Here is a 25599-nt window from a genome sequence, read left to right on the forward strand (position 1 = left end):
CCTCCAGATTCATTTTTTGCTGTTTCTAATGATAATGTGATATCTTTTCTCTGGCTGTGTTGGGATATCGTGAGGTTGCGTTGTGGTGTTGAGGTTGTGTGGATATTTGGAAGCAGGAGCGGAATAGGAATGAACAAAATGAAAATGAGTGGGTAGGGTAGTATTGACAAAGTGAATTGCTTCATGATCTCTTCTTTCATTTATTTATGGTCTTTTCTCTTGTTTGTTTGTTTCTCATGCAATCGCAGTTTCACTGCGTCTTTGTCCATTCTCATGTCTATCATGTACAGCCCCTGAAGTATCATATCGTGCTCTTCATGCATTCCGCTCATCTCTCATCTCTCATCTCCATCCCGTCGTTGCCTCTTAATTCGTCATGTCCATTTGGGCTCTCCAGGCATTCGACTCCGTCTCTTACTTATGCCCACTCGTTCTGCTACCTCCGGTAACCCTGGAGATGCCATGCTGCCATCTCTACTGCCGAGCCCGTCTCTACTACTCAATCCATCTCTACTGCTCAACCCATCTCTGCTTCTGAGTCCATCGCGACTGCTCGGCGCGCGGCCTACGTTCTCCTTATTGCTCAAGCTGCTATCGCTTCGGGCACTCATAGTAATATCGCTGCGGGAGCTGAGGGCTGGACTGTTGCCGTTGGCACTGATCCCAATGGCTGATCTGGAGCTACTCGACGTAGCCAGCGAAGTCCGAGGGAGCCGACTCTTTGCAGATACAAATTCGCCGCTGACACGTCGGGGGATACCTGTTGGCCCATCCCTACTCCGGGGCCTGTATAGTGCTCCCTCTCGTTCTCGTTCGACAGCAGCTGTTCGACGCGGACTCGCTGCTACTTCGATATAAGTATTACTCGCAAGACTACCACGGCTCCTATGCGTAGGTGTCTGCGGAACTGATGCCGACGAGTGTAAGCCAGGGGGTGTATAGCTTGCACCCCGTCGGGATCCTGGTCTTCTGGATGATGATGAACTTGGTACAGCACTGGACGCACCCTCGCCGGATCTTCCGCTTGGCTCGATGTTGGACCGCACCAGTTCGGACGCGAGGTTTCGCACGAGGACAGCCGAGTCCTTCTCTGATAGAGTCTGAATGGCAGCCATGAGAGATCGCACTTGAGAGCTGTTGAGGGATCTCGTTCCATCGCCACTGCCCAAGCCAGGCTCACAAGCATCCATGATAGTCCTCACTAATCTCAGGAGGTTAAGTCGCACAACCGCCTTCTTGTGAGTCAAACGCTGCGCAATGCCTGCAAACATTTCGGGCTTCGCCAGCGAGGCCGCAACTGACGGGCTGAGGCGTAGCAGTTTGAGTAGTGGTTCCAATAAGTTGGAATCAAAGGCGTTCACCCTATTGGTACTAAAGCAACTAATAATCGCTCGTGTGAAGTTACCATCAGCAAGATGAGTCTCTACATTAGCTGTTTCCTCCTGCAGCCAGACCAAGATGGCATCGAGCGCAGTAACCTGCCAGTACTGGTCTGTAAGTAATGATACGTAAAAGTTGAGACCCTTGTTCTGCCACAAGTATCTGCGGCCCTTGGACCCTGAGTGCGCCATATCACAGAGTATTGGGAGGGCAAACTCTTTCGGGGGCCGGTCGGTCTGCATGATTCTCAGGAGTAGAGGAATAATACCACCAACAGCAGCGTCCTCCTGGCGTTCCTTGCTCAGGCGGCAGAGGTTAAATAATGTGTTGAGAACCTGATTAGATATTTCGCGAAAATGTGTTTGGCCCTTCTTCATGCTGTAACTCAGAAGGTCAATCAAGAATTCGATAGCATCGGCTGAGTGCAGCGACTCAATCGTTGTCGAAAGCATCGAAAGGTTCTTGATGAACTTGAGCATTGTGATCTGATGTATTGGCGTCATGCGCCGTAGATCTTTTAGTACACTCTTCAGTACTTGCCGATCTGCTACGACCTCCTTGACGTAGTTCTCTGCTTGACTGAAGAGATAGAAAATGTTGACGATTCGTCCTTCCACTAGCTCACCAAGCTCGTCCTCGCCCTCTTCATCAAGGACTCGGTGCAAGACAAGTGCCAACGGATATAGAATCTTGCTTCGTGAGAAGATTCTGCAAAAGTCGTTCTTGGGGGTTGGTCCTTGAAGCTCAAATACGTTCCAGATACCGTTGACCCCAATAAGAACAAGGTCTCGAGTAACGTCGTAATCCTCGTCGAGGAACTCGACCAGCACGTTCAGACCACCCGCAGATACAAACATCTGGAGGGTCAATGTCGATGTTTGATACATCTGACGGACAAAAGCAGCTGCTTCCAGGCGAATCTCATCTGAGTATTGTCGTGCAGCAAACTTGGTAATGATGGGTATGCCACCAACGAAACATAAGTTTTCTTGAATTTCAACGTCGTCCAGGATGATCTGAAATATTAGCAGGCCGCGGGTATATTGCAGACGCTAGAACTTACTGCGTTGACGACCTTGAGGAGCTGCAGGATCATGTATTGCCTGCTTTTGACAGTACAAGGCTCCAAAATTTCAAGAATCGGTAACAATCCATGAGCGCTGATGATTAGATTCTTCACCTCATTGTTCTCCCAAAGTAAGGCAAGCTGTGATGTATCAGTCACTCGTTTCTGGGTGTCAAGTATGACAAGAACTTACCAAATCTTCCGAGAACTCAGCCAGGGCATCCTCACCCTCAGTCGTTTTGAGAGATCTCACCAAGTCCTCTACCCTCTCTGCTAATCTGGCATGTCGGTCTCTGGCAATGTTGGCCTCCAGATCCATCTCATCCCATCCTGGATCCATCGATGCGAAGGGATCATCTTCGTCTTCGTCGTCCCCTAACCAGGAATTGCTCGACACACGAGACATGAGCATCAAACCGCCATCCTCGGATCCCTTTTCGCTCTCCTCCTTCTCCGCTATTGATGATTCAGGTCCGAAAACATCGCTAAAATCTTCGTCGTCATCTTCTGCGAATTTCTGGATTTCTATTGATGATCGTGTCCGTCGCATTGGCCTGTCGGGAAGAACTGACGGTCGAGACAAAGGCTTCTTCTTCATATTACCAGAGCCAGATTCCTGCATTGACCTCGGTAATGATGTAAGATCGGATGGGTGAAAGAGTTGTGGTGCATCAGCCTGTCGTGAGTTCTGTAGACTTGTGAGCCTTGGGCGCATGAGGTCCAGAGATATGTAACTTACTCTTCTGACAGCTTGATTCACATTGTGGGTGAAGACGTTGTCGTTATCCACAAAGAGATCTGAGAAGTCTTCCATACTTTGTTCCCGGTAGATAATATCTGGTCTTGGTGGAAGCTCGAACTTGTTATTGAGATTTGATTTCGTGGGCGATCTGGTCCGGCCTGCGCCAGCGACCTTACTTGAGCTCGATTTATTTCGACTGTGCGTTTTCACAGGTTCTGAGGATTTCGTGGACTTCTTCGGCAATGGTCTGATTGTCTGCTCTTGTGGATCGATGTCTTGCCAGTGGCCTAGCCCCTTTATCGTCATCAACTCGCCCTCAAAGTCGTCATCGTACGAATTACTGTCATTTCTTCCATCATTCACTGAAGCAAAGGCTTTGAGGCGATCACTCGATAATAGACCGCCGAAGTTGTCTTGTGGCTTGAGGTGTGGTAGTTGTAATGCGCTTGGTGAAATAGCTGTCGCAAAATCATCGTCCCAGTTGTCATCATCTGTGATACGGTTAGGGTTAGGCAGAATACTCAGACATCGAGACTTTAACGTACCAGCTAGTTCAGGCTTACTGAAAGCTCCTGCACCAGGACGTAGTTTTGCAAGTGATAGACCTCCCTTGGCAGGAGTTCCACCAAGAAATCTTGACGAAGGCCCGGCATCAGAGCCAGTCGATTGTCGAAGTCTTGGCCCGGAGGATTTTAGAGCTTTGTTCCATTGCTTCACTTCCTCCACGGCATCGCTGAAATTGGCTGGTGTTTTTGATACAGGTGCTTCAGTTCGGCGACAACCTGTAATCCAGGCATGACGAAGTAGTTTTCGGGCAGTGACACGAAGATTGGGGTCTTTTTGGAAACATTGCATGAGAAAATCACGGGCGGCCTGGCAAGATCAGCAAAAATAACCCCAAATACAATCGGGGAGACTCACAGCGGAGATGCCTTCAGGCAGTGGGGGGTGATCGTCGTTGACAATTGCGAACAGAGCAGGCATAGCAGCCAAGTTGTGATAGGGCGGTTTCCCTTGAAGAAGCTCGATAACAGTGCAGCCAACACTCCAGATATCCGATGCGGAACTTGCTCCAGAAAGCTGAATGATCTCAGGGGCCATCCAATATGGTGTGCCGACAACCTGTGCCTCCTTATCCTGACCACCAGCAAGGGTGCTGGTTGAAACGCCGAAGTCTGCGAGCTTGACCGTGCCGTCTTTTGTGGTGAGAATGTTGGCGCCTTTGATATCTCTATGTATGACACCCTGGTCGTGGAGGTATTGAAGTCCCTGCAGGACCTGCGTCATGTAGACCCCAACCAGATTTTCGGGGAACTTGCCATATGCCTTGCATATTGAGTGCAGAGAACCATTCTCGCAGTATCTAGATTTGTTAGTTCCCGGGCATCAAGAGTAAAATCGAATCGCATACTCTAGGATAATGTTGAGGGCGTCAACGGACTTGACAAAGCCAATGTACTTGACAATGTTATCATGCTACTGCTTGTCAGCCTTCACATATGATACTATTTCAGACCAGGATTCCTACATGAAGATTCTTGAGCAGATCGATTTCACTCTAAACAGCACTCACTCATGTCAGTTCGTCCGAATCACAACCATTGAGCTTTAGGGTAGAGCTCAGAAACAACCCACCTCGATCATGCGCAACTCGCTCTTGGGAAGATCTGCGAGCTTGATCTGCTTCACAGCAACCGCCTCGCCATTTCCCCAGTTAAAAGCCTTGTACACAGATCCAAAAGCACCTTTTCCGAGGCATTCACCTAAACGCTAAAAGCAGAAAAGGTAAACATTAGCGACAACTTTCACTAAACCCTGCTGCTACTCTCGCTTATCATGATATCCGACTTTCCAGGGATCGGGATCAAGCACCGGTGATATCGGTAGTTGGAAATACGCACGTAGTCCTTGAGCCCTGGATCTTGAAGGGCAGAGCTTTCTCGTATCTTGTCTTTTCGTGAGGGCGTTCCTGGTGTATAGGGTCGTTCGCGGGAGGCCACGGCGGCGCGGCCATTGGCGTGGTACTGCCGCTCGGGCATTATCTCTCAGGCGCTCTCTAACTCAATGATGCTCTGATTTGGTCGTGACAAGCTGGGTTATGCCTCCTCGGTGAAAGCAGAGGCAGTTCGGCGGAGGAAGGACAAGGTTCAGACCAAGACGGAGATATCATTCCCGGCGAATATCGAAGGAAGGGAGCGGAGCGGCGCAGTGTAATTCGTTTCTACATACGAGATCGGGTTCGGTAAAGAGCTGTCGTCGTCGAGTTTGGCGAATGTAGTTGAGCTCGTTGAAAGCTTGGTCGACGTCGTCAGCGTGATCGAGGAGGAGAATGGATGGACAAGGTCCGTTCGTTCATTCGTTTCGTTTCGTGCGGTCGCTAATAGAACAGCCCAGGGTTAAAGGAGGGACAGGATGAATAACCCGGGTGGGCAAGGGATCGAATTGCGTGAGAGTTTGTTGTTAAGAGAGGGAGTGAGTAGAAGGGTCGTAAGTAAGTAAGTAAAAAAAAAAAAAAAATTAAAAAAAATGAAGTGAACTGGAAAAAAAAAAGTAAGGTAAGAAACTGGGTGGAAATTCGGAGCTGGACCAAAAAGCCACTGATCTCCAATCAATCATGCGCTGGACTGGACTCGACTGAAGGTGTTGTTTCTCGTCTCAGATTCACCTCTAGTCTACCTAAGTAGGTAGTCACTCACTACTACGTAGTAACTGATCAGGCAGGCTCGCAACCCAACCCAAATCAGCCCAGGGCCTGGGGCAGCCCCGTAAGGTAATGGTCGGTACATCCATTGATGGTCGAGGTACCTTGCGCTGCGTGACGGGGTGCCCGGGGGGCCCGTGCCGCCCTGCAAGTCCAGCGCTCTTCAACGCCCAGCTTCAACTTGCAGGGCCATTCCCCACTAGCTCGCTATTCAGTTCTCCACCTCGAGACCAATTGACAAGCAACAACACGATGACTTGTAAAAACAATTTATTGTTAGGACCCGATGATGATGTCAACATCGATTCTCAGCACCAGTTTCAAGAGACAAGTTCTTAGCATGTTTTAGAGTTCTTCACTTACAAGGAAAAGTCCACATTTTGAAACAGTTCATGTTCCTGCCATGCTATGCCATGCCATGTAAGCCAAGGTAGTGGATGCATTCAGACACAGGCACCAATGCTGGCATTCTTTTCCAAGTCAACAACATATCTCATCTCCGCTTATTATTAGACAAAAGTACCAAGTTCATAAAAAAAAAAGCATAACTACATCCTTCAAATTCCAACAATGGACGAATATGCTTACCACACTTCAAAACAAGCCTCACCGTCAACGATCAACTTGGAAACTCATCCGTCACACAAACTCTATAGCCATCCGGGTTATTCTCTTTCAGCCAGCTCCTCCGACGCCTCAAATACTAGTCAAGTTATGTCTTTCCCTGTCAGCAACAACCAACAACCCAATCGAAATACCCTGCTCTCGAGGACGACGCCGATCTAACCCTCGAAGCCACTAATGCGTCTCATATCATCCCAGCTCTTTAGACCCAGGTAACTCAACTTAACTTGACTTGCTTGATAAAGTTAAGTTACAAGGCGTCAATGCCAAGCAGGGAAAGATATCGTATCTCACCGTCGATCGATATCGTGCACGGAGATTTTCTTTTCTTGTTTTCGTTGTGAGCTGAACCGTAAACTAAACTGAGATTGCAATCTCATTTTTGTTCAAAGCGCCTCTGCTTGGCTCGGCATTACGTGACGCTGTCATGACGATACTTTACGCCCTCCACGGACATTGGAGTTGGCACATTCGCCAATACTATATATCTCAATTTATGAGTTATAACATTTCATTTTACCCTCGATCAATAGTTCGGCTGCAGGGCCATCTTTGAGTTTGAAATATCATGTCAAGAGCCGTGCTCAACAACCCCTTATACAGTCTCAGGAGAGGCTTATGCCGGCAAATGGTGTGTGCTTTCACCAGGTGAACAGCAAGTATTGGACGACAAAAGAAAATCATATCATCTTGATGCCTTATGTTCTCGTATTTCTTCACCGTAGCTGTACATATTGCAGTTGGCAGCACGTAGCCGTCCCGAAGACAAGGCCCTTCAAGCCACATCAAGATAGATCTACCAGGATCTCAAGATGATGTGCGTCTAAGCGTGGCCGCTTCATGGACCATAGATCCCGGCAGTTATCCATCATATCAGTCTGTGGTAGCATAAGCAACGGTCCAGAAGAGTGAGTTCGTTCAACATCAACTTTCATTAGATATTCTCCCTGCTCACTATCGAGCCAAAATGTTAACAACCGTACAATTATGATACAAATCATTGCCGACACTGCTCGGTTTTCCGTTTTAACGCCATCTGACCAAATCTGTAGCAAGCAATCCTGTTCTTTTATATCCCGCTTCAAATCGAATTCAAACTGGTTCCATGTGCCCTCTTTATTCTGTCCCGTCCCCTGGCAGTGTTCGACTGAGGCCAGCCTCAGCCCACCATTCATCGGGAATATCTTCACGTCGTGCTAGGCTACGCACGATGCGCTGCATTCCCATCCAGTCATCTTCAACGTTCGTGTTGCTTCCCGATGTCGTTGAGCTCTCTCGGTTCTGTCTGTTTCGTTCCGGTCCTTGCTCGTCGTCCGAGTTGCCCACGGACAAGTGTCCCACCCAGGCGGAACGTGATCGAAGTGAGCGCTCTCGGCCCCATCTCCTGAGCCTGTGGCGATCATCACTGGGCACTAGCCCATCCGGGGATCTTCGTTGTCTAGAATCGGACCTGACCGCGTCGTTATCTCGAATGGCGCCTCCATCAACTGGGCCGTCTAGGCCAGCTTCAGGTATTCTTACGTGAACACGTCGCATCTCTGCTCGGCGTCTTCTAATTCGATCTAGGACGCTAAGAGTTTGATCAGGGCCTTCAGTTTCGGAGCCTTCGCAACCCGACTCACAGGCCTGGTCAACTAGGGCGTCAGGGTCTTGGTCGGGCGTGGTGAAAGAGGTGCCTGATGTGGCACCGGCACTCTGAGATGCAACATTTGATGCAAAAGAGGAACCTGCGCTAGGTGGTTGAGGGTCAGGGGTAAGTGTAGATAGAAGAGTATCCCACACCTCTGGACTGAGGCTCCTATCACGGTCGCCAAGCCCGTCTACACGTTGCATAGGTGCGAATCGCTGATGCCTGTTTGACGCACGGAGAGCTTCGCGCATTGCCGAGTGGTGAGCTCGGCGCTGGCCCATTTCTTCAGAGTCATCTGTGCTAATCAAGGGGTACGTTACAAGAGAAGGAAGTCTTTGCGGTTGAACTCCATTCTCTTCAGGAGCTTGTCTGGGAGGCACCGGCACCACCTGAGTTAGTTGTTAGTAAAAGCATACAAATTGGACACTTGGTCCAAAACATCATGGATGATAGAACTTACCACTGCAGGGCGAGAAGGTCGAGGACCCTCATGCCAACCCAAGTCCAAATCCTCATATGAGAGATGTGAGTTGGATGTGTTTCGATCTTGTGAGTTGCTGCCATCCCTAAACAGCGAGTTTATGCGCTCTTCAAGCATGTCCCTTCTGCGATCATCCGATCTAGCCATCTCTCTCAGAACATCGCGAAACGGTCTGGCTCGGCGCAGCCCATCGGGACCTCTCGTAGTCTCAAGATCAGGTGGGAATCCAGCTTCAGCCCATGGTACAGAGCGACCATCTCGGCCGGTCAAAGTACCGGACTGTTGTAGCGAGCCGTCATTTAAGCGGTCGCGAATTGAGAAAATACGGCGATGCGCGGCGCGGCGTTCAATTCGTTCAGTGCGTATATTGCGACGAATGGCGGAGCGGGGTGGCGACGTTGCACTGCTCTTCTCTGCAGCTTTAGAAGGGAGATCTGACTCAACGGGGGCAACAAACAATCTGCAAGACAAGGTTAACAAGTGCACGATATTGAGAGAACGAGGCCGTCACTACTGCGACGAATATGCAAAGCACGAAGCGCGCAATATCAAGCAACGACTGTGCGCATTCGCGATGTTTGCAGCATGCCTTTGCGTTGATATAGTGAAGCGATGGCGACAACGACAATATCGATCGACCGGGGCATCACTACGTTGGCGCGATGGCAACAAAGGTAACGGACGGGGTAGAAAAAACAAGGATGCGCTTACGGGAGGCCCATGGCTGATTTAGTACAAAGTGAATGACGAAAATGAGCGAAAACAGCGATATAAGGAATCAAAGAATTAAGTCGTAATGATTGCAAAGTCCAAAATTGTTGTCATTGATGAAAAGTTGATGAACAGTGATGACGATGCTGCCTAGAGTAGCAAGGTTGATAAAAGCCAGACGACAAATGCGTGAAGCGTGAAGCGGGTAATTAACCAGTGGAGAGGATGAAAGAACGGAGTGGCAACGGGCAAAGGGGGTGCGGGGGGTTCAAGATGCAGCTCCAGGGCAGGGAAGACTGCGACGAAATTAGGTGACCAATCAGAGGATCCAAAGCTCTTGAGGCTTAAAGTCCAAGGCGTTCAGTTCGCGTGCGCGTCTGATAGTGCCCTCTACCGTGTCGCGATAAGGACTGTTAGTGGATGACCAGCTTCAGCCAATCAACACTAACAAACCACATCTGATCATCCACTGAACAGATTAAAGACTGCACAGCCACAGAGCCACATCAGACCACTTTCATCGGCTTTCGGCGAGTGTGGCTTTCAACACCCCACCCCATGCCGACATGAATTGCCCCAAAGTGAAAAATAATGGACGAAGTAGTCTCGCTCATGTCGTGACGTCTATAACGAAACTCAACTCATAATCATCACCAAATACGCCAATTCGCCCTGGGGCTGACTCAATCAGCATCTCAGGAGCCTCACACGGCACTTTCCATCCCCAGCGCCGGGCTCCGATGAGATGCCGTCTCACCTAAATCTTCATCATGTCTTCCACTCAGGAAATCCAGTTCGCCCTTAACCGCATTAATCGGGTCTTGGCCAGCAAGAGGACGCCAGGTTACAGAGATATTCGACTAGGCCTGGATCGTATCAATCGTGTCATACCAGACAAGCAAGAGTGGAAGGGTATTCATGTTGCTGGCACCAATGGTAAAGGCTCAATATGCACCTTTCTTGCTGGTATGTTCAAGCTCGCTGGTCTCGGTTATGGAAGCTTCACATCTCCCGCCTTTCCAGAGAGGCACAACGGAGTCACAATTAATGGTCTTTATGTGAATCCGCGCATGTACGACATGGAAATGAAGCATGTTGAGGAAAAGTACAGTCGTATTGCTGCTGGTTGGAAATACAAACATGGAGAGGAACCTCAAAGTTTATCGCCTTTCGAGACCGAAACAGCAACAGCATTCCGAGTATTCAACAAAATGCACGTTCCCTATGGCATCGTCGAAGTTGGTATGGGCGGTGCTACCGATGCGACCAATGCCATGAAGCAAAAGTCTGTCACTATCATTTCCAAGATCGGCCTCGACCACCAAGAGTACCTTGGAAATACCCTCGAACACATTGCCAAGGTTAAAGCTGGCATCATGCGAAAGAACGTCCCTTGTATTGTTGACCACACTAACAAGCCTTCTGTCGTCCATGTTCTACGAAAACATGCTCGAGAGGTAGGAACAGACATCATCCTCACATGGAAAGGCGAGCCTTTACTGTTAACTCTCGACAACTCGAAATGGATGCTTGAGAGCTACCAAGTCCAGAATCTTTTGTGTGCAGCCATGGCCTTCCGTCAACTCTTCCCATTACAGGAGATCAACTTGGATAAGCTCTTGGAAACCGATCCTTTCTTACCTGGTCGATTGGAAACAGTTCAAGTCAACGCGCCGCTTTCTGGTATTGAGCCACGAGAAATTCTGGTCGATGGTGCTCACAACATGTTGGGAGTCAAAGAATTGAGTAAATATGTCAACAAACGCCTACGAAAAGATGACCAGCCAGTGACTTGGGTCATGGGTATGTCATCGAGCAAGGACAAACCTTTCTTTAAGATGATGGACAAGCTTGTAGAGCCTCAGGACAACTTTGCTATGGTTGAATTTACTCAAGGTCCCAATGATCCTCAGCCTTTGCCCGCCTCATTCGGTGCCGAGTACGCCAAAACGAAGCAACTCGGTCCTGGCAATGTATACTCTGGAACGCCCGACATTGCGAGTGCTCTTCCATGGGCTTGCAAGAAGAGCGACGGTGGTCCTTTAGTGGTCACAGGAAGTCTTTACCTGATTCGACAATTATTCAGCCTCAAAGGCATTCATCGAACAAGAGAACTAGGTACGAGAAGACCTGGCAGAGCTCAACTCTACCGATATTCCAAGATTGCTCGAGAGAGAAATCTGACAGACGAGGAGGCACGGGAGTTCAAGCAGGCGAGACGACATCACCACCTATCACCGAAACGAAATAAGGTCTTTGCCCAAGTACGCGCCGGCGGCCCTATCCAACCACTACAAGTACCCATTAAGACAAGAGAGTTGCAAAGGAGGGCTGCGTTTCATAAGAAACAGGCAGAGGGGTATCGGATATCTATCGTTGCTGTGAAGAGGGATATGGAGAGCCCAAAGAAGGAAACAGATAAGCCTGAAACGTCTGTGGAGAACATTGCCTCCCGCCTCGAAGACTTGGAGGCACAGGCTGCGAAGCACAAGGCAGAGTATGAAGATGCCATGTTCAAAATCAGGGGACGACGTGCACTACCGCACATGAAGTACAAGAGTCACCGGCAGGTGTTTGGGTATCCGAAGACACCCAAGCCTCCAACAAAGTCCCCTTTCCAACCAACAGAGGAGCCAAAGAAGCGCAAGAGCAAGTCTAATATAGCATGGAAAGACCCTAAAGGGAGTTTCAGCGATCAACTCGCTGCGGCTGAGAAGCAAAGGGCACAGGAGATAAAACAGGCTAAGACGAGGGAGAACAGTGACCCTTTTGAAGCAAAGCTGGCTGCTAACAGGAAAACGGTGGGAAACTTATGATGACTTGGAATGTTTGAATATCTATAACGCGAATGTACTATCACAAAGCGATTTATGCATTGGAAGGGGAAATGGAATGGGGAGATTCAGTAGGATCTATATGTACAATACCAGGGTAGAGGGGCAAAGTCTATCTCAATTTATCATGAAGCTTCAGTCCTTCAATGTGAACACTGTAAAGCCCACTTCATCTATTGTATCTCACATTTTGACAGCCTCAATTCTTTTGTTTCCTTAATTTTCTTCCAGACTAGTTATCACATGATCAGTCCCTTACTTTACATCCAGCCTGTCCAACTTCTGAATCCCCTCATCTTCCATCTCACCGCCATGCCACCGTCACATCTCATCATTGTCTGCTGCCACGGAGTTTGGCTCAGTGGCCCAACCCTCGGCCAGAATGAAAGCGAATGGTTAATCGCCGACTTTCAACGTGGTGAAACCCCGACTTTTGTTCAGCATATCAAAGCTGGCGTAGAGGCCCTCACTCAGGATCGTCCTGGCTCTGTTTTGATGATTTCTGGGTATGTGACCTGGCTAACATTTTTGTGCGTGTACTGACCATGATAGAGGACCGACGCGCAAAGAGTCAAGAATTTCCGAAGCAGCTGGCTACAAAAACATCGCAACCAAGAACAACTACTGGGGACTGTTACAGGACGAAGATATCAACAATGCAGTATTGTTAGAAGAGCGCGCGCTTGATTCGTATCATAACGTCCTCTTTTCCCTAACGCTTTTCTACTCTCACCACAAAACATGGCCAACTCGCATCACCATAGTAAGCCATGGTTTTAAGAAAGAGAGACTTGTCGATGGGCACTGCGCAGCTATTGGCTTCCCTCTCGACCGAGTCACATTCATCGGTATAGATCCGCCCGGTATGGCAACTTCTTCAAAAAATCAAGATAAAGAAGAAGCGATGAAGGGTGCCACGTTGGCCATGGGTGAGTGGAAGGATGACCCTCATGGACGAGGGGAGAGTCTTGCTGGGAAGAGAGTGAAGAGGAGCCCTTGGGGTGTATGGCAGGGCGTGTTTCCAAGTAGAGATTGCGATCGCGGTGGTTTAGTCGTCAAAATGAATAATGGGAGCGAGGTTATAGACGAAGAGGCACCACGGCCTTGGTGATGCCTATCATATCTATGTCTATACCACAAATCTATAGAACACTTTTCTCCCCCTCTCTAACATGTGCCTTGCCTCTCGGTCCCTTTCCCACTGCATTAACCAAGAACCACACAGCATCTTCCACCATCTTAGGACTGAACTTATGTCCAATACCCTCATAAACTCTATCATCCACCTCCAACCCGCCATCACGATACCAGCCTTTCTCACTCACAGCTTCCTTCAACAACGTCGCAAACTCCTTGGTGTTTGCGTACGGGACCAACTCATCGTCACCGCCCGAGCACAGGAGCAGCTTCTTGCCTTTGGCGCGTTCGTCCAGGATAGCCCTCAGGCGAGTCTGTTCGGCAGAGGAAAGTGAAGATGGGATAGGTGAAGTACCGAAGCAGATAGCTTTGGGGTCATGTTTGCTGCAAATCTCGATAAGATCCTTGGGGAAATACTTGCTTCCGATAAAATCAGCGCCACAGTCGAGTTTCGCTCCCGCAGCGCGACCAGACATGAGTCCTATTTTGATCAGTTCATATTCCTCGCATTTGGCCAGAATAACTCACCTGTAAAGTCAGGGCATCCGATGATCACTACAGCCGCATCAATCCTCTTCTCTCCAAAGAAAGCCTGCCAGGCACCATGTCCGCCCAGACTCCAACCAAGGCACACATGACCATCAATTTCACGGCCAAGATACCCCGAAACAAGATCCATGAGACCGCTCATATCTGATACTCCACCCTTAACCATACCAAACATATCAAGCGCATGTGTCGCATTTCCTTTACTCCAAGGATGGTTCGCTGACTCGCTAACCATTCTAGTTCCGTGGTTAGGCATATCAAATGTCAAGGCGATGAGGCCTCGCTTGGGATTGGCTCCAGCTTGTGCGCCCCATGCTCCTATAGTGCGTCTGGCGATATCATTCATAGTTTCTCGTGATCTGGTACGAGGGTGGAGAAGCCATAGGCATGACACAGGGACATTGGGAGGGAGTTCATCAAGACCATAAATATCGACAAGCAAGCCTGCCATGGGGATGGTCTTGAGAGAGATTTCTGGGGCGGCCGGAAGGCCTTGCGTGACGTATTTGTTAGCCATATCGAGAGAATGATCCGTATGAGGAAAATGAGTAGAGACTGAAGTTGCTGGTTTGAAGTTATGTCCACGGATATCCATTATATCCGATCTTCCCCAGGATCGCCGGTGGGTCTAGGGTAGCGAAGCCGGTGTCGGCCCCATGATTTCGGAGAAGTATCATATCATAGACAAGGATTGAGAGCACTAACATGTAAATGGTTATTCGTATTCTGAATATTTCTCATGGATATTTATGCCTTAGAAAGTACAGTATGTGGTTATGGAAACGTTGTGTGTGGTGAACGTGTGAAAACCTCTCATTTGAGGTTGAAGTTGAAGTTGAATAACTAACACATGGAAACTTTGCTAACGAATTCAGACTCAAGACTCGATTCAGTAATTTTGACGAAGTGACTAAGGATTCACTACACTCATTCATATTTAATTGCTCCATTTCTCAAAGTTTCAAAAAGTATTATTAATTCACGCCGTGCTGCTATTGCTTCACGCAAACTAACTTATATAAAAAAGGGGGTAAATAAAACCAACATCATCATCCATCGCCATGCTGCTATAAAGCAGAAAACAAAGAAACAAAAACCTGCCAAGCCCTTCCTCAACGCCATGTGCGGTATCGTGCCAGTCCCGTTGCCCACTGCCCTATCCCAGTCCAGCCCAGTCCAGTTCCGTATGCTGCCTGCGAAAAATAATGTGTGCTGATTCGAAAAGAAAATCCATATCCTCCATCTTCTAAGTCCGTTCTACGGTTCAGTACTTCCTGAGAAGTACATCGAAGTCGTGTGTAATGGTCTGCTGAGCAGACTTCTGTAGTTTTGTAGTTCTAGAGTCTGTGACTCTTAGTCAACCTTCCAGTGGTCATGCTCGTCGGAGCCCAGATAGAGTTCGACACCATACAAAACCATAGTCAGGCCGATATTGGCCCACTGCCAGTTGCTGCCCTCAACATCACCACCTCGGAGAGTCCAACCGTCTGGACCGTCGCTGGTGGAGAAATGTTGTAGGAGCAGACTGGTGTAGACTGCTATTAAAATTGACGGCGAGAACCAGCTGAGGAATCCCAAGAATTTACTTGCAGTCTCAGAGTCCTCCCAATCAGGTTCTTGCATCATGGCTCGCGCGCCCGACTCGCGGATTGAGGGGATGATCCGTGTAGCGCAGTAGAATACCAAAGAGCGGTATGTTAGCGAAATGATGACTGATGGCGTGATAGTCTGGAAGGCGGCATATAGTAGCGCCAATGACGAGTGAACAGCGGAGGGCAGTGAGCCCAGCATGTGGAGGAAAGTCGAGTAAGATGCCATGATGACAGGCGGTAAAGGTGGAATATCAGACTCTGAGCCATCCTGATCTTGTGTGTGGTCTGCATTTCCTGATGGCAGATAATCGGTGAAGATCTGGTAGATGCAGAGTACAATATAGGCAAATAGAAGCGACGACTCAATAGGATTGCCGCGACCACTGCCGATACCAAAAGCGCACAGAAACACGGCAGTTGTCATTGCGATGCCAATAAGCGTAGCATCAAGGTTGCCGATTTGAGGGAATTGTGCTACCCTCCAGAGGAAGTAGACGGCGCTAGCCATGATAGAGCTGGAGAGAACCAGAAGAACGATCTGCGCCCGGGTTAGCATTTGCCAGATTTGAAGATTTGATATAGACCTTACCAACCAAGTGTCACTTCTTCCACGGTTGACAAGCCATCTTGTGAGCTGCCCCGCTGCCTGGATGACTAGCAAGGTACAGAAGCCCTCCAAGAGCTGGAACACGGGCCCCGAATACCGCAGCACATTATCCCATCCACCCAACGTGACCGTCTCTACCAATCCGTCTTTGCCAAACATCCATTCCCTCCAACTCGTGCTCTTGGAGTTGAACAGACTACCGACTGTTCGCTCCACCCAATTTGTGTTGTCGGCATCGACAGCGAACTGTCCCAGCGCCCAGATGAGGAGGGCGGGGATGATGATCCACTGCGATAAACGTAAAAATCCAGAAAGGAAATACCGCGAGCGTGACTTTTCGGGCGTCAACAACTCGAGGCTAGAGTATGTAAAGTAGAAAAGGAACAGGGCTAGACTGTAAGCCAGCCCACTATCGCGACCGCCAACATCGAAAGCGACGGGGATAGAGAGGACGATGCTGAGCAGGAAGATAGAGCTGAATAGCGCCCTGAATAACCACCACATCGGAGCGAAGAGATGGCAGGCGTAGGCCGCGCCGAGGGGAGGGTATCGAGGTCGTTCGTTGCGTTCAGCAGGTGGGCATCCAAGTGCGATACGTCAGGCGATAGCGAAGAATATCGTGACAGCTGAGATCTCGCCCGGTGTGCGGAGTAGGTAGTTTCAAGGGGAGAATTTACCCATCGATAAGGCTCGTTCGTCTCGATTTCGTGAAAGTGCGTGCGATATATCGAAGGTCGGTGAATAGCGGCAGAGCTAAAGCGGGACAAGATGAAGCAGTCTGAGGTTGAAGAGTTTAGGACCAAGATAAATGGCCAGTTCTCCAAAGTTGGCGGTTGGTCGGTCTAAAATTCACGGTAGGGTAAAGGTACGTAGTAATTTGGAGCTCCCGTCTGTCAAATTTGGGCTCGGCTGTTGCTTGATGTTTGAGTGTGACTTGCGCACACAGCAATGCAATGTGGCTAATCGAAGTAGCGGCCAATTTTTGCTTATCGTCTGCTATCTTCACGTGGCAGAGGCAGCTCAGGCCTAAGGTGGTCACTTGGCCGCTAAAATCAAGTTAAGTTTGGTGGGGGGGAAGCATTTCATTTGATTATTGGCACGTGTCAATCACCCCGATATTCTCTTATTTTATGTGTTAATTTAATATACCAAGTTTCATGTTTCAAGAAAGTCAGGTTTATGCGTTCTGTTTTTTTGACTGATCGACCAAACAGATGCTGCTAGGATGACCTGGGTTGGGTGGTGCATAGCATCACATCAACATGATAGGTTAGCAGGGCAAGATCTGGGACAATGACAGCATCAAAGGGTAACCTCAGCACTGAAAACCTTACGGTCTAAGTGTTATCACCAAAGCCTGCAGGTTCTAAATGTGTAATGCATCACCATGCATGCAAAATCCTAAATCAACGAAATCAAGGTCATGAAACTCAACTCAACTCAAGAACAGGTTAATTATTTCCAGCCTGAAGATAAGACTCATTCAGCTTAGCTTGCTTGTCCTGCTCAGCGCAAGTGGCGTCTTGTACTTATCCGTATATGCCTATAACCGACCCCACCTCGTGATCTGCAAAACACGGCCAAAACCCTACGCATCTCCACTTCAGGTAAGAGTTTGTCTCCACGTCGTGTTTGAGCCTCCTCATTCCTACTCCTTCATCATCACAACCATCCACCCGTCGACAATCGCCCTTTTCTTCCGATCGCCGTCTCAAACAATCTTCTCTTCGATCCTTTGCCGTCTTGACAACCTTTTCGTGTTCTTGCGCTAGTGCCTTGATACTCGTGTCTTGTTATTTTCTCCCCGATTTAACCACAGCCCTTGCATCCATCCATTAATTACCTTGCTTGCCCATGATTTGAAAATGAAATGAAAATGCCGCTCAAGTGGTGCTGAAATGTCCTTGCTTCTATCGCCCTCCTTCTTGCGCGAAATGATTTGGAACGCAAACGCCGACTCCTTACCCTCCTACCGATCGAGAACCCGACGCGACACCGATAAAATATTCAGAACAATTGTAGCAAGTGTTGCCATTGTAATGAAGAGGAAACTGTAAGTTGGACCTGATGTGCGGAAGAACAATCTTGAACAACGGGAAATCTTGGTGTCTGTTGTATCAAGTCAAGACTACACGATGTTGTTGGGGCATACAGCTGTACAAGTGCTGTGATGCTGGAAGTTTTATCATATATAATGCAAGCGCATATATTTTAATTCCCCGTTTCTCAATAGCTTGAGAATTATTCCATTCGCATGTCTGCTGTCTTATGTTTTGTTGTCGCTCTATGGTTGTGGTGATCACTACGGTCGTGATCATATTGGATGGTGGCGATAGCCTCAACATGCTGTGAGAAGTAATTTGGGCGTGGGGATGCATCGCGATAACTTCAAAACACCTTGGAATCATCACGGCGCTGTGCTGGGCGGGGTATCAAGAGCTTCACGTCGCCAATGGCCCACGATGCCGCTGAAGGCTGCCCACCAGTTGGCAAAGCCCCAGCCGCCCAGCAACACGCCGGCAACCCCGCTGGCCTCACCAGAGCTCACAGCACCACCACCCAAACTCGCACCGGGATAGACATGACATGAGGAGGGTATATAGCTTGTTCTAATTCACCTCTTTTCCAAGGGGGAGCAGGAGGCGCCGGGGTAACCGGTCAGGACAAACTGCTCTCGCCTGGTGGATAAGGAATTCGAAAATCCGACGACACCCCGAGTTCGAAACCCGACGACAAAGAAAAAACGACGAATGGGGGAGCAGACGGCGCCGGGGTAACCGGTCAGGTCAAACTGCTCCCGCCAGGAGGAGAAGGCTCGACGACAACCCCGACGACAAGAGATGTAGGAGGCTTAACACCAGCCTCCGAACTCTTTTGCCAATTTGGCATATTTTATTTTTGCATATGAGCTCTATGTATATTTTTATATTTTCCTTTTTGTAAGACTTTAAGACAGACTGAATTGAATTTATTGAAATGAAACTACTAACTAAGTTGGATTTAACTTCATTGGAATCAAATTGCTGGCTAAGCTGGAGCAGACAATATATGTTGGTGCTGCGCTGCCTGAGTTGTCCAGAATGAAGTGGGCGAAACGATATGGCATGTGAATTCGATGTGCGAAAATCATACTGAGTAATTGAAATATTGTTGAATATCAATTCTTGAATGCTTCTCTCTATATCTGATATTGACAAGAATTGACTGACGTTGAATGCGATGCTTCATTATTGGCTGGAGACTCGATCGCCCAGAGATCGCCCAGCCCTTGGCACTAGCTTGGCGATAACCTCGCTGGCTGTGGATATCAATCACCTCAGACAACACCACAGACGCTCACGAATTGCTTCGCGAAATAAGCTTAAAAGCCCCACATGCGCACAGGACATTGCGCTCTCGCGTTCTTGAGAGGAATCCCCGAACTCCCCGAGACTGATGAAATGAGAGCAAAACAGGGCAATGGGCAAATGGCGGAACGCTTTTACGTGAGAGAATGACAAGACGATATGGCATCAATTTCACGACCCAAGAAAGCCCGATGAGCCGCAATTCTTTTCTCCTAGCCTAAATGACGCCTTTTAAGGATTCGATGATGTGACAGCAGGGTCTAAAGTGAAAGACCAAGACGGGAATGGCACCACTCTTATTTCCATCGAGAGGGGGTAAACGCTCCGGACCCTCGGGACGTGGTTCGTTGGTCGTCGCAAACTTCAAGCCCGTTGCCATTTTTGGTTTCCTTCGACACTAGCGATTGCATCATTCCTGGAGAGTCGGGCCATTCTTGATCATCTCCCCGTGAGCAACGGTGATGAAGATTAGGGCTCAACGGCTAACGAAAGATAGTTCGATCGAAACATTCAGGGACTCTTCATCAAGAAACGGGTTCACGGACATCACCCTCTGATGAATTGACATCGATGTGACGTTGGGCCTGCATAAGCCTGTAGCGAAGATTAGAACCTCAATTGCTTCTTGTTGGTTTGTTTCAAGCACCCTTTTCTCTTGAGCTTAGATCAATGTTATCACAGCTGACCACAATCACATCCGATCATCCACCTGGTCAACGCCTCATCAATAGTTGATTATTGCTCAGTATCCGGCCGAATTGCGTGCGATGTATCAGTATCAACTTGCAGGAACAGGCTTGCAAAGTCGGACTCGCCTCCATGGCTCATGTACGTAAAAGCTACGTTACGCATGCACCACAGCTAAAGACCCCACGCGTTGGAAGACAGTGATCCAGTCAGGAATGTTGAAATCACCTTGTTTTGAGCCCCTGCCCAGGCAGCAGGGAATACATCTGGGATCGACCTGACGGAGATTCCGGTGGATTTGCAGCTTGGACGATGATGCGACCCAAATGGGCCTTTACTGGCTGACGTGCAGCTTCAGTCTGGGTCGTCGGGGTTGTTAGAGGTCTGATACGGATGTTCGGCACATGGCGTGGACCGAGTGGGGGCCCCGTTCGCCGCTCCGGATAGATTTGCGGCCTATGGCTTCACTTCATTTGTCTGCTCATATCTAACGTTGATAGGCATTTGGCGACACTCCGGTGTGTGGAACATCTGATCCATCGTGAGTGGTGTGCTGTGTTGCAGTTTGTCGTTTATTACTATCCTAGCGTGAGCTTTGATAGATGAGAGGGCCAAAGAGGATCGATATGGGCGACGTCCGAGGGGCTCGATGAAGAGACTGACGACTAAAAGACCCCATTTCTAGTTTAGTAGTGAGCTTCTACGCCGAGGATGGAAGCAGGCCCTGAACCTTGTTTGTGTGACCAACAGCCAAGTTGGTAGGGATCGTAGGATCGCAGCCTCGGTGTGGTATTATGTCTGTGAGTTGAGATCTTCGCCCTCTTTAAATGCAGCTCGTTTCCCAGCATTTTCTTTCGCTCACACCTAGCACTCGCCTAGTTTGTGATTTGTGCCTGGCCCACCTTTCTTCTTTTGTTCTTGTTGCGATACCGTGACATCTTGAACTTGGTCAACATCGTGGTGTTTCAATTCAACACAACACACCTTCAGCCCCGACAAGCTCACACTCTCCCCTTACGCTGTCATAATGGCTGAAAAGACATCTCTCGGTTCTGCGGGTGGAAGCCCTGATCCAGAGCGCCGCCAATCTGAACTCCAAACTCCTTCGTCACGATGGGCGTCTCTGTTTGGTGGCGAGGGTGTCACTGCCGGACCTCGAATTGCCCAATTGCCCGAATTTGTGAGGCGTGATCTTTCAGACTCTGAGGATTCAAGCTCTGCCATTCTCAACAAACAGCTGGCTGCCGAACAAGGAGAACAGATCCAGTACCGCACTTGCTCATGGCAGAAAACTGCTGGTTTGCTTTTCAGCGAGTACATTTGTCTTGCCATTATGAGTTTCCCCTGGTCGTACAGTGTCCTCGGATTGGTGCCTGGCATTATCCTGACGATTGTGGTTGCTCTCATCGTTCTTTACACCAGTCTCGTTCTCTGGGAATTCTGCCTCCGCCACCCAGAGATGCGCGATGTTTGCGATATTGGACAGATGCTATTCTGGGATAAGAAGTGGGCTTGGTGGGCAACTGCTGTGTGCTTCATTCTCAACAACACCTTCATTCAAGGTCTTCACGTTTTGGTTGGTGCCAAGTACCTCAACACCATGACCGAAGCCGATGATGTTGGTAGCTGCCGGACCGTTATGTTTTCGGTTATTGTTGCTGTCATCAGCTGGGTCTGCTCCCTGCCCAGGACGTTTGATATGATGGCCAAGCTCGGAACAGCATCGGCCTTCTTTACCTTCATTTCCGTTCTGCTTGCTGCCATCTTTGCCGGTATTCAGGATCACCCATTCGGATACGATCCCGCGAAGCTGGGCGAGCCTATTGTTACAGCTATCCCAGTTAAGGGCACGACATTTGTCAACGGAATGTCCGCTTTTCTCAACATCAGCTACACCTTCATCGGCCAGATCACCCTGCCCAGCTTCATTGCGGAGATGCGAGATCCTCGGGACTTCCCCAAGGCTCTTTGGGCGTGTACGATTGCTGAGATCATCGTTTTCAGTCTCGTTGGAGCCATAGTATATGCTTATACCGGCAACCAATATGTGACCGCGCCGGCTTTTGGTTCGCTCGAGAATGTGTACAAGAAAGCGGCCTTCTCGTTCATGATTCCTACCATCATCTTCCTTGGCACCCTTTACGCCTCAGTATCGGCTCGCTTCGTCTTTTTCCGACTTTTCCGAAACTCTAAGCACTTGAACAGTCACACTCTTGTTGGTTGGGGATCTTGGAGTGGAATCCTTCTTGTGACCTGGATCTTTGCCTTCATCATTGCCATGGTCATCCCATTCTTTAACTCTCGTAAGTATTTGAAGCGGAATTATTACATCGATCGTTGCTGACCATTGCCTTCCAGTGCTTTCCGTCATGTCGTCTCTCTTCGATAGTTGGTTTGGTTTCATTTTCTGGGGAGTTGCCTATTTCCGAATGCGCAAAGCTGATAAGGAGATTGGTCGACGGCATGGCAAGATTGCTGATCTTACTGGAAACATTGTTAACCTCATCTTGATTGCGATTGGTATCATGTTCCTTACTGTTGGTACATATGCCAGTGTACAGGGCATCATTGACCAGTACGAGGCTGGCACCGTGGCTGGTGTATTCTCGTGTGCGTCTAACGGTCTTTAAATGAAGAGGAGAGAAGGGAGAAGTTGTAGAGAAATACGTTATGCAATGATACCCGAGCTGGAATAATACACGCGGAGTTGGTCTTTCTTGATCGAGACGGTCATGGGCTGCTTTCAGTCACGATCGGTCCCGTTACGGAACATACGAAGTTGTAGAACTGGATCCACTATGTCGAATCGTTGAAGTAGCCGCTGACATGTCGTAGATGTTGAAGTAAAGTTGAAGTGGAGGCTGAGGCTCTGCCTGAGCTTAACCTTAGCTCGACACCCACGCCAACCAATTCTTGCTAAGAACGCCCAGAACTCGTTGTCACATGCACTTTCCCCTTCTGATGCATTTCCTTTTAAGCACGTTCATATCATAAATTATCAATCAAAATCGATTTTGATTAGATTCTAATGAGGCAAAGTTGCTGCAGACCGTGACGTGCATATATAGATGTCGATTATAGGCATTTGACAGCATTGACCTATCGTTAGATCTGGTACATTCGGATGGATCTTTACCTAACTTCTAAACTATCTTGGATGTCAAATTGATAGGAACACTTAAAGAAGCCTTCTTCATATATTCACTATACATACAATCAAGTTGAGCACTTCGGAAAGACACGTTGACAATCTAGTATTCGTATTCGCACATTCATTAGTATCACGAACCGTTTGCTGTTTATCCTGATCATATTGGTCCACCTATTAGGGGAACAGCCCTACCAGATTGCCGCAATTACGCATCTCGTAAATAGAACTGAGAGAGTCAGAACCAGGGAGTTTCCAACAAATACCGAATAATCGTATGGTCTTGGTGTTTACCAACGGAAATTGACGGTCCCGAATGGCACCACTCGAACCATTTCCCCTCTTCTCGTTCGACAACTTTATTCATAGAATAAGGATTGTTTTCCTCTCTTTCTTTTTGTTATTGAGGTAAGAAGTAATAGTGATCGAGCCAGCTCAGCGCAGTGCACACCAAATTTGATCTTGCACAGCAATCGATCACTGCTGGGCAATGCTGCTCAATTGCTCATGATACACACAAATAAAGCTGATCTCAAATGCCACGCCATACAATTCGCCTCTCTGAGTGGTCTGAACATGCCCCGCCTTCTTGAACCCCTCAAAAACCATCCCCCACCCGCCAAATCTAGCCCCTAACTAAGCCATCATTGGCCAAATTCCCCCAATTAACATTTGGACCTGGATTTTCACCGCCTTCCACGTAGCTTTCTCTGCCCCCTGTTTCTGTCTCCCGCGCCGCAGCTACAAGGAGGCAAATGTACCACATTCTTTTTTAATTCAACCGTCCTTGCACTTTTGTTCTTCGGGGGGTTTTAACTTTCTTTCACTTTTTCAAACTATCGAAGGAAAGATGCCTGCGACGAATTCATCTACGGTCACTTCGAGGGCAAAGGGCGATAGCCCTTCCCCAGCTCCTGCGGCAGCTGAAGGTGCTGATAAGAGCCACGATTTCTTCTGGACATACACAGAGGAGCCTCATCGAACTCGTCGTCTCGCTATTATCAAGGCTCACCCCGAGGTTCGTGCTCTAACCGATTGGCCCCGCTGTGTCATGACATATCGCTAATCTAGCCTTCATCTACAGATCACCAAGCTCTGCGGTCCTGAGCCTCTCACGAAATGGGTCGTCCTCGGTGTCGTCTCTCTTCAGGTCTTCCTCGCATGGATGCTCCAGTCGACTCCTTTCTTCTCATGGAAGTTCTGGGCTGTCGCCTATGTCTTTGGCGCCACTGCCAACCAGAACCTTTTCCTCGCCATCCACGAGATCTCCCATAACCTGGCTTTCCGAAGTGCTCGTCTCAACCGTCTGATCGCTATTTTTGCCAACCTTCCCATTGGTATTCCTTACAGTGCTTCGTTCCGAGTATGTGACCCAGATCGCATTTCGATGTCTGAAATAATGCTAACTCGATACAGCCATACCATCTTACCCACCACAAGTCCCTCGGCGTTGATGGCCTCGATACCGATCTTCCCACTGCCTTCGAGGCCTTCGTTCTGGATTCGATTCTCGGAAAGGCCTTCTTCTGCACTTTCCAGATCTTCTTCTACGCCCTGCGACCCATGGCCGTCTACCGCATTCCTTTGACTGGAGTCCACGCCCTCAACATCGCTGTCCAGGTCGCCTTCGATCTCGTTCTTCTCAAGTACGCCTCTATCAACTCTTTCCTCTACCTGCTGCTCTCCTCCTTCTTGGCCGGTAGTCTTCACCCTCTGGCTGGCCACTTCATCGCCGAGCACTACGTGTACGAGACCGTTGCTCCCTCCGCTCGCGACCCGGAGAACAAGATCCCCGTCCCTGAGACCTTCTCTTACTATGGGCCTCTCAACTGGTTCACCTACAATGTCGGTCTTCACAACGAGCACCACGACTTCCCCGCAGTGCCCTGGACTCGTCTCCACAAGGTGCGTGAGATTGCTCACGAATTCTATGATGACTTGCCCCGCCACGAGAGCTGGTGCTATGCCATCTGGCGCTTCATCTTCGATGAGAACGTTGGCATGAGTTGCCGCGTCAAGCGTAAGCAGGGTGGCCGTCTTGTCGGCGGCGGTGCTGTTGCCGACTGGAAGCAGTCTGAGATCGAGTCGATTTAGAAGCAACGCAAAAGTACATAGAATTCCTTGTAATGCAGCTGTTTTGATATTTTGATACTGGGTGTGGCATATCAAGGCCAAGGTCAACTCACATTTTTGCTACTTTTGGTAACCTCTTGGCTGAGCTACACAGCATAGATTCAGACAAAAGCACCATAGAATACAGATCTTGCATGGCGTTTTAGGGTATGGACAAATAAACAAATACAGTCTTTTGAGCGATCACAACACTCCAAGAGTCCTACTCTGACATAACGATTTATCACCTT

At 48.8% G+C, this 25599-nt stretch overlaps 7 protein-coding genes across 7 annotated transcripts; 3 read left to right on the forward strand and 4 right to left on the reverse strand.

Moving 5' to 3' along the window:
• Positions 1 to 152: 152 nt before the first annotated feature.
• On the reverse strand, positions 153 to 5698 carry BKA55DRAFT_563969 (uncharacterized protein). Its single transcript, XM_046192448.1, has 10 exons — positions 5090 to 5698; positions 4824 to 4958; positions 4717 to 4746; positions 4600 to 4664; positions 4110 to 4551; positions 3734 to 4061; positions 3186 to 3679; positions 2640 to 3134; positions 2444 to 2587; positions 153 to 2396 (listed from the first exon to the last, which is right to left on the reverse strand). Exons 1-10 carry the CDS (start codon positions 5225 to 5227, stop codon positions 375 to 377), a joined length of 4293 nt encoding a protein of 1430 aa, XP_046050960.1. The 5' UTR covers positions 5228 to 5698; the 3' UTR covers positions 153 to 374.
• A 1931-nt stretch (positions 5699 to 7629) lies between these two features.
• Positions 7630 to 9346, reverse strand: BKA55DRAFT_537801 (uncharacterized protein; the record flags this gene model as incomplete). Its single annotated transcript, XM_046189966.1, has 3 exons — positions 7630 to 8532; positions 8604 to 9084; positions 9336 to 9346. The coding sequence occupies 3 exons, from the start codon at positions 9344 to 9346 to the stop codon at positions 7630 to 7632; spliced, it is 1395 nt and encodes a 464-aa protein (XP_046050961.1).
• Positions 9347 to 10105: 759 nt separating this feature from the next.
• Positions 10106 to 13280, forward strand: BKA55DRAFT_508293 (uncharacterized protein; the record flags this gene model as incomplete). The annotated part of the gene is made up of 3 exons (XM_046187415.1): positions 10106 to 12136; positions 12440 to 12675; positions 12722 to 13280. 3 exons carry the CDS (start codon positions 10106 to 10108, stop codon positions 13278 to 13280), a joined length of 2826 nt encoding a protein of 941 aa, XP_046050962.1.
• Positions 13281 to 13282: 2 nt separating this feature from the next.
• BKA55DRAFT_563982 (uncharacterized protein) lies at positions 13283 to 14502 on the reverse strand. Its single transcript, XM_046192449.1, has 2 exons — positions 13835 to 14502; positions 13283 to 13787 (listed from the first exon to the last, which is right to left on the reverse strand). The coding sequence occupies exons 1-2, from the start codon at positions 14448 to 14450 to the stop codon at positions 13312 to 13314; spliced, it is 1092 nt and encodes a 363-aa protein (XP_046050963.1). The 5' UTR covers positions 14451 to 14502; the 3' UTR covers positions 13283 to 13311.
• A 706-nt stretch (positions 14503 to 15208) lies between these two features.
• Positions 15209 to 18089, reverse strand: BKA55DRAFT_688411 (ICE2-domain-containing protein; the record flags this gene model as incomplete). The annotated part of the gene is made up of 3 exons (XM_046199203.1): positions 15209 to 15985; positions 16037 to 16511; positions 18028 to 18089. The coding sequence occupies 3 exons, from the start codon at positions 18087 to 18089 to the stop codon at positions 15209 to 15211; spliced, it is 1314 nt and encodes a 437-aa protein (XP_046050964.1).
• Positions 18090 to 21115: 3026 nt separating this feature from the next.
• BKA55DRAFT_688412 (transmembrane amino acid transporter protein-domain-containing protein) lies at positions 21116 to 22718 on the forward strand (the record flags this gene model as incomplete). The annotated part of the gene is made up of 2 exons (XM_046199204.1): positions 21116 to 22391; positions 22447 to 22718. 2 exons carry the CDS (start codon positions 21116 to 21118, stop codon positions 22716 to 22718), a joined length of 1548 nt encoding a protein of 515 aa, XP_046050965.1.
• A 1368-nt stretch (positions 22719 to 24086) lies between these two features.
• On the forward strand, positions 24087 to 25330 carry BKA55DRAFT_507898 (fatty acid desaturase-domain-containing protein; the record flags this gene model as incomplete). Its single annotated transcript, XM_046187370.1, has 3 exons — positions 24087 to 24254; positions 24321 to 24599; positions 24653 to 25330. The coding sequence occupies 3 exons, from the start codon at positions 24087 to 24089 to the stop codon at positions 25328 to 25330; spliced, it is 1125 nt and encodes a 374-aa protein (XP_046050966.1).
• Positions 25331 to 25599: the final 269 nt, after the last annotated feature.

The sequence above is a fragment of the Fusarium redolens genome (assembly GCF_020744475.1).
Source record: "Fusarium redolens strain MPI-CAGE-AT-0023 chromosome Unknown BKA55scaffold_6, whole genome shotgun sequence".
Taxonomy (NCBI): Eukaryota; Fungi; Ascomycota; class Sordariomycetes; order Hypocreales; family Nectriaceae; genus Fusarium; species Fusarium redolens.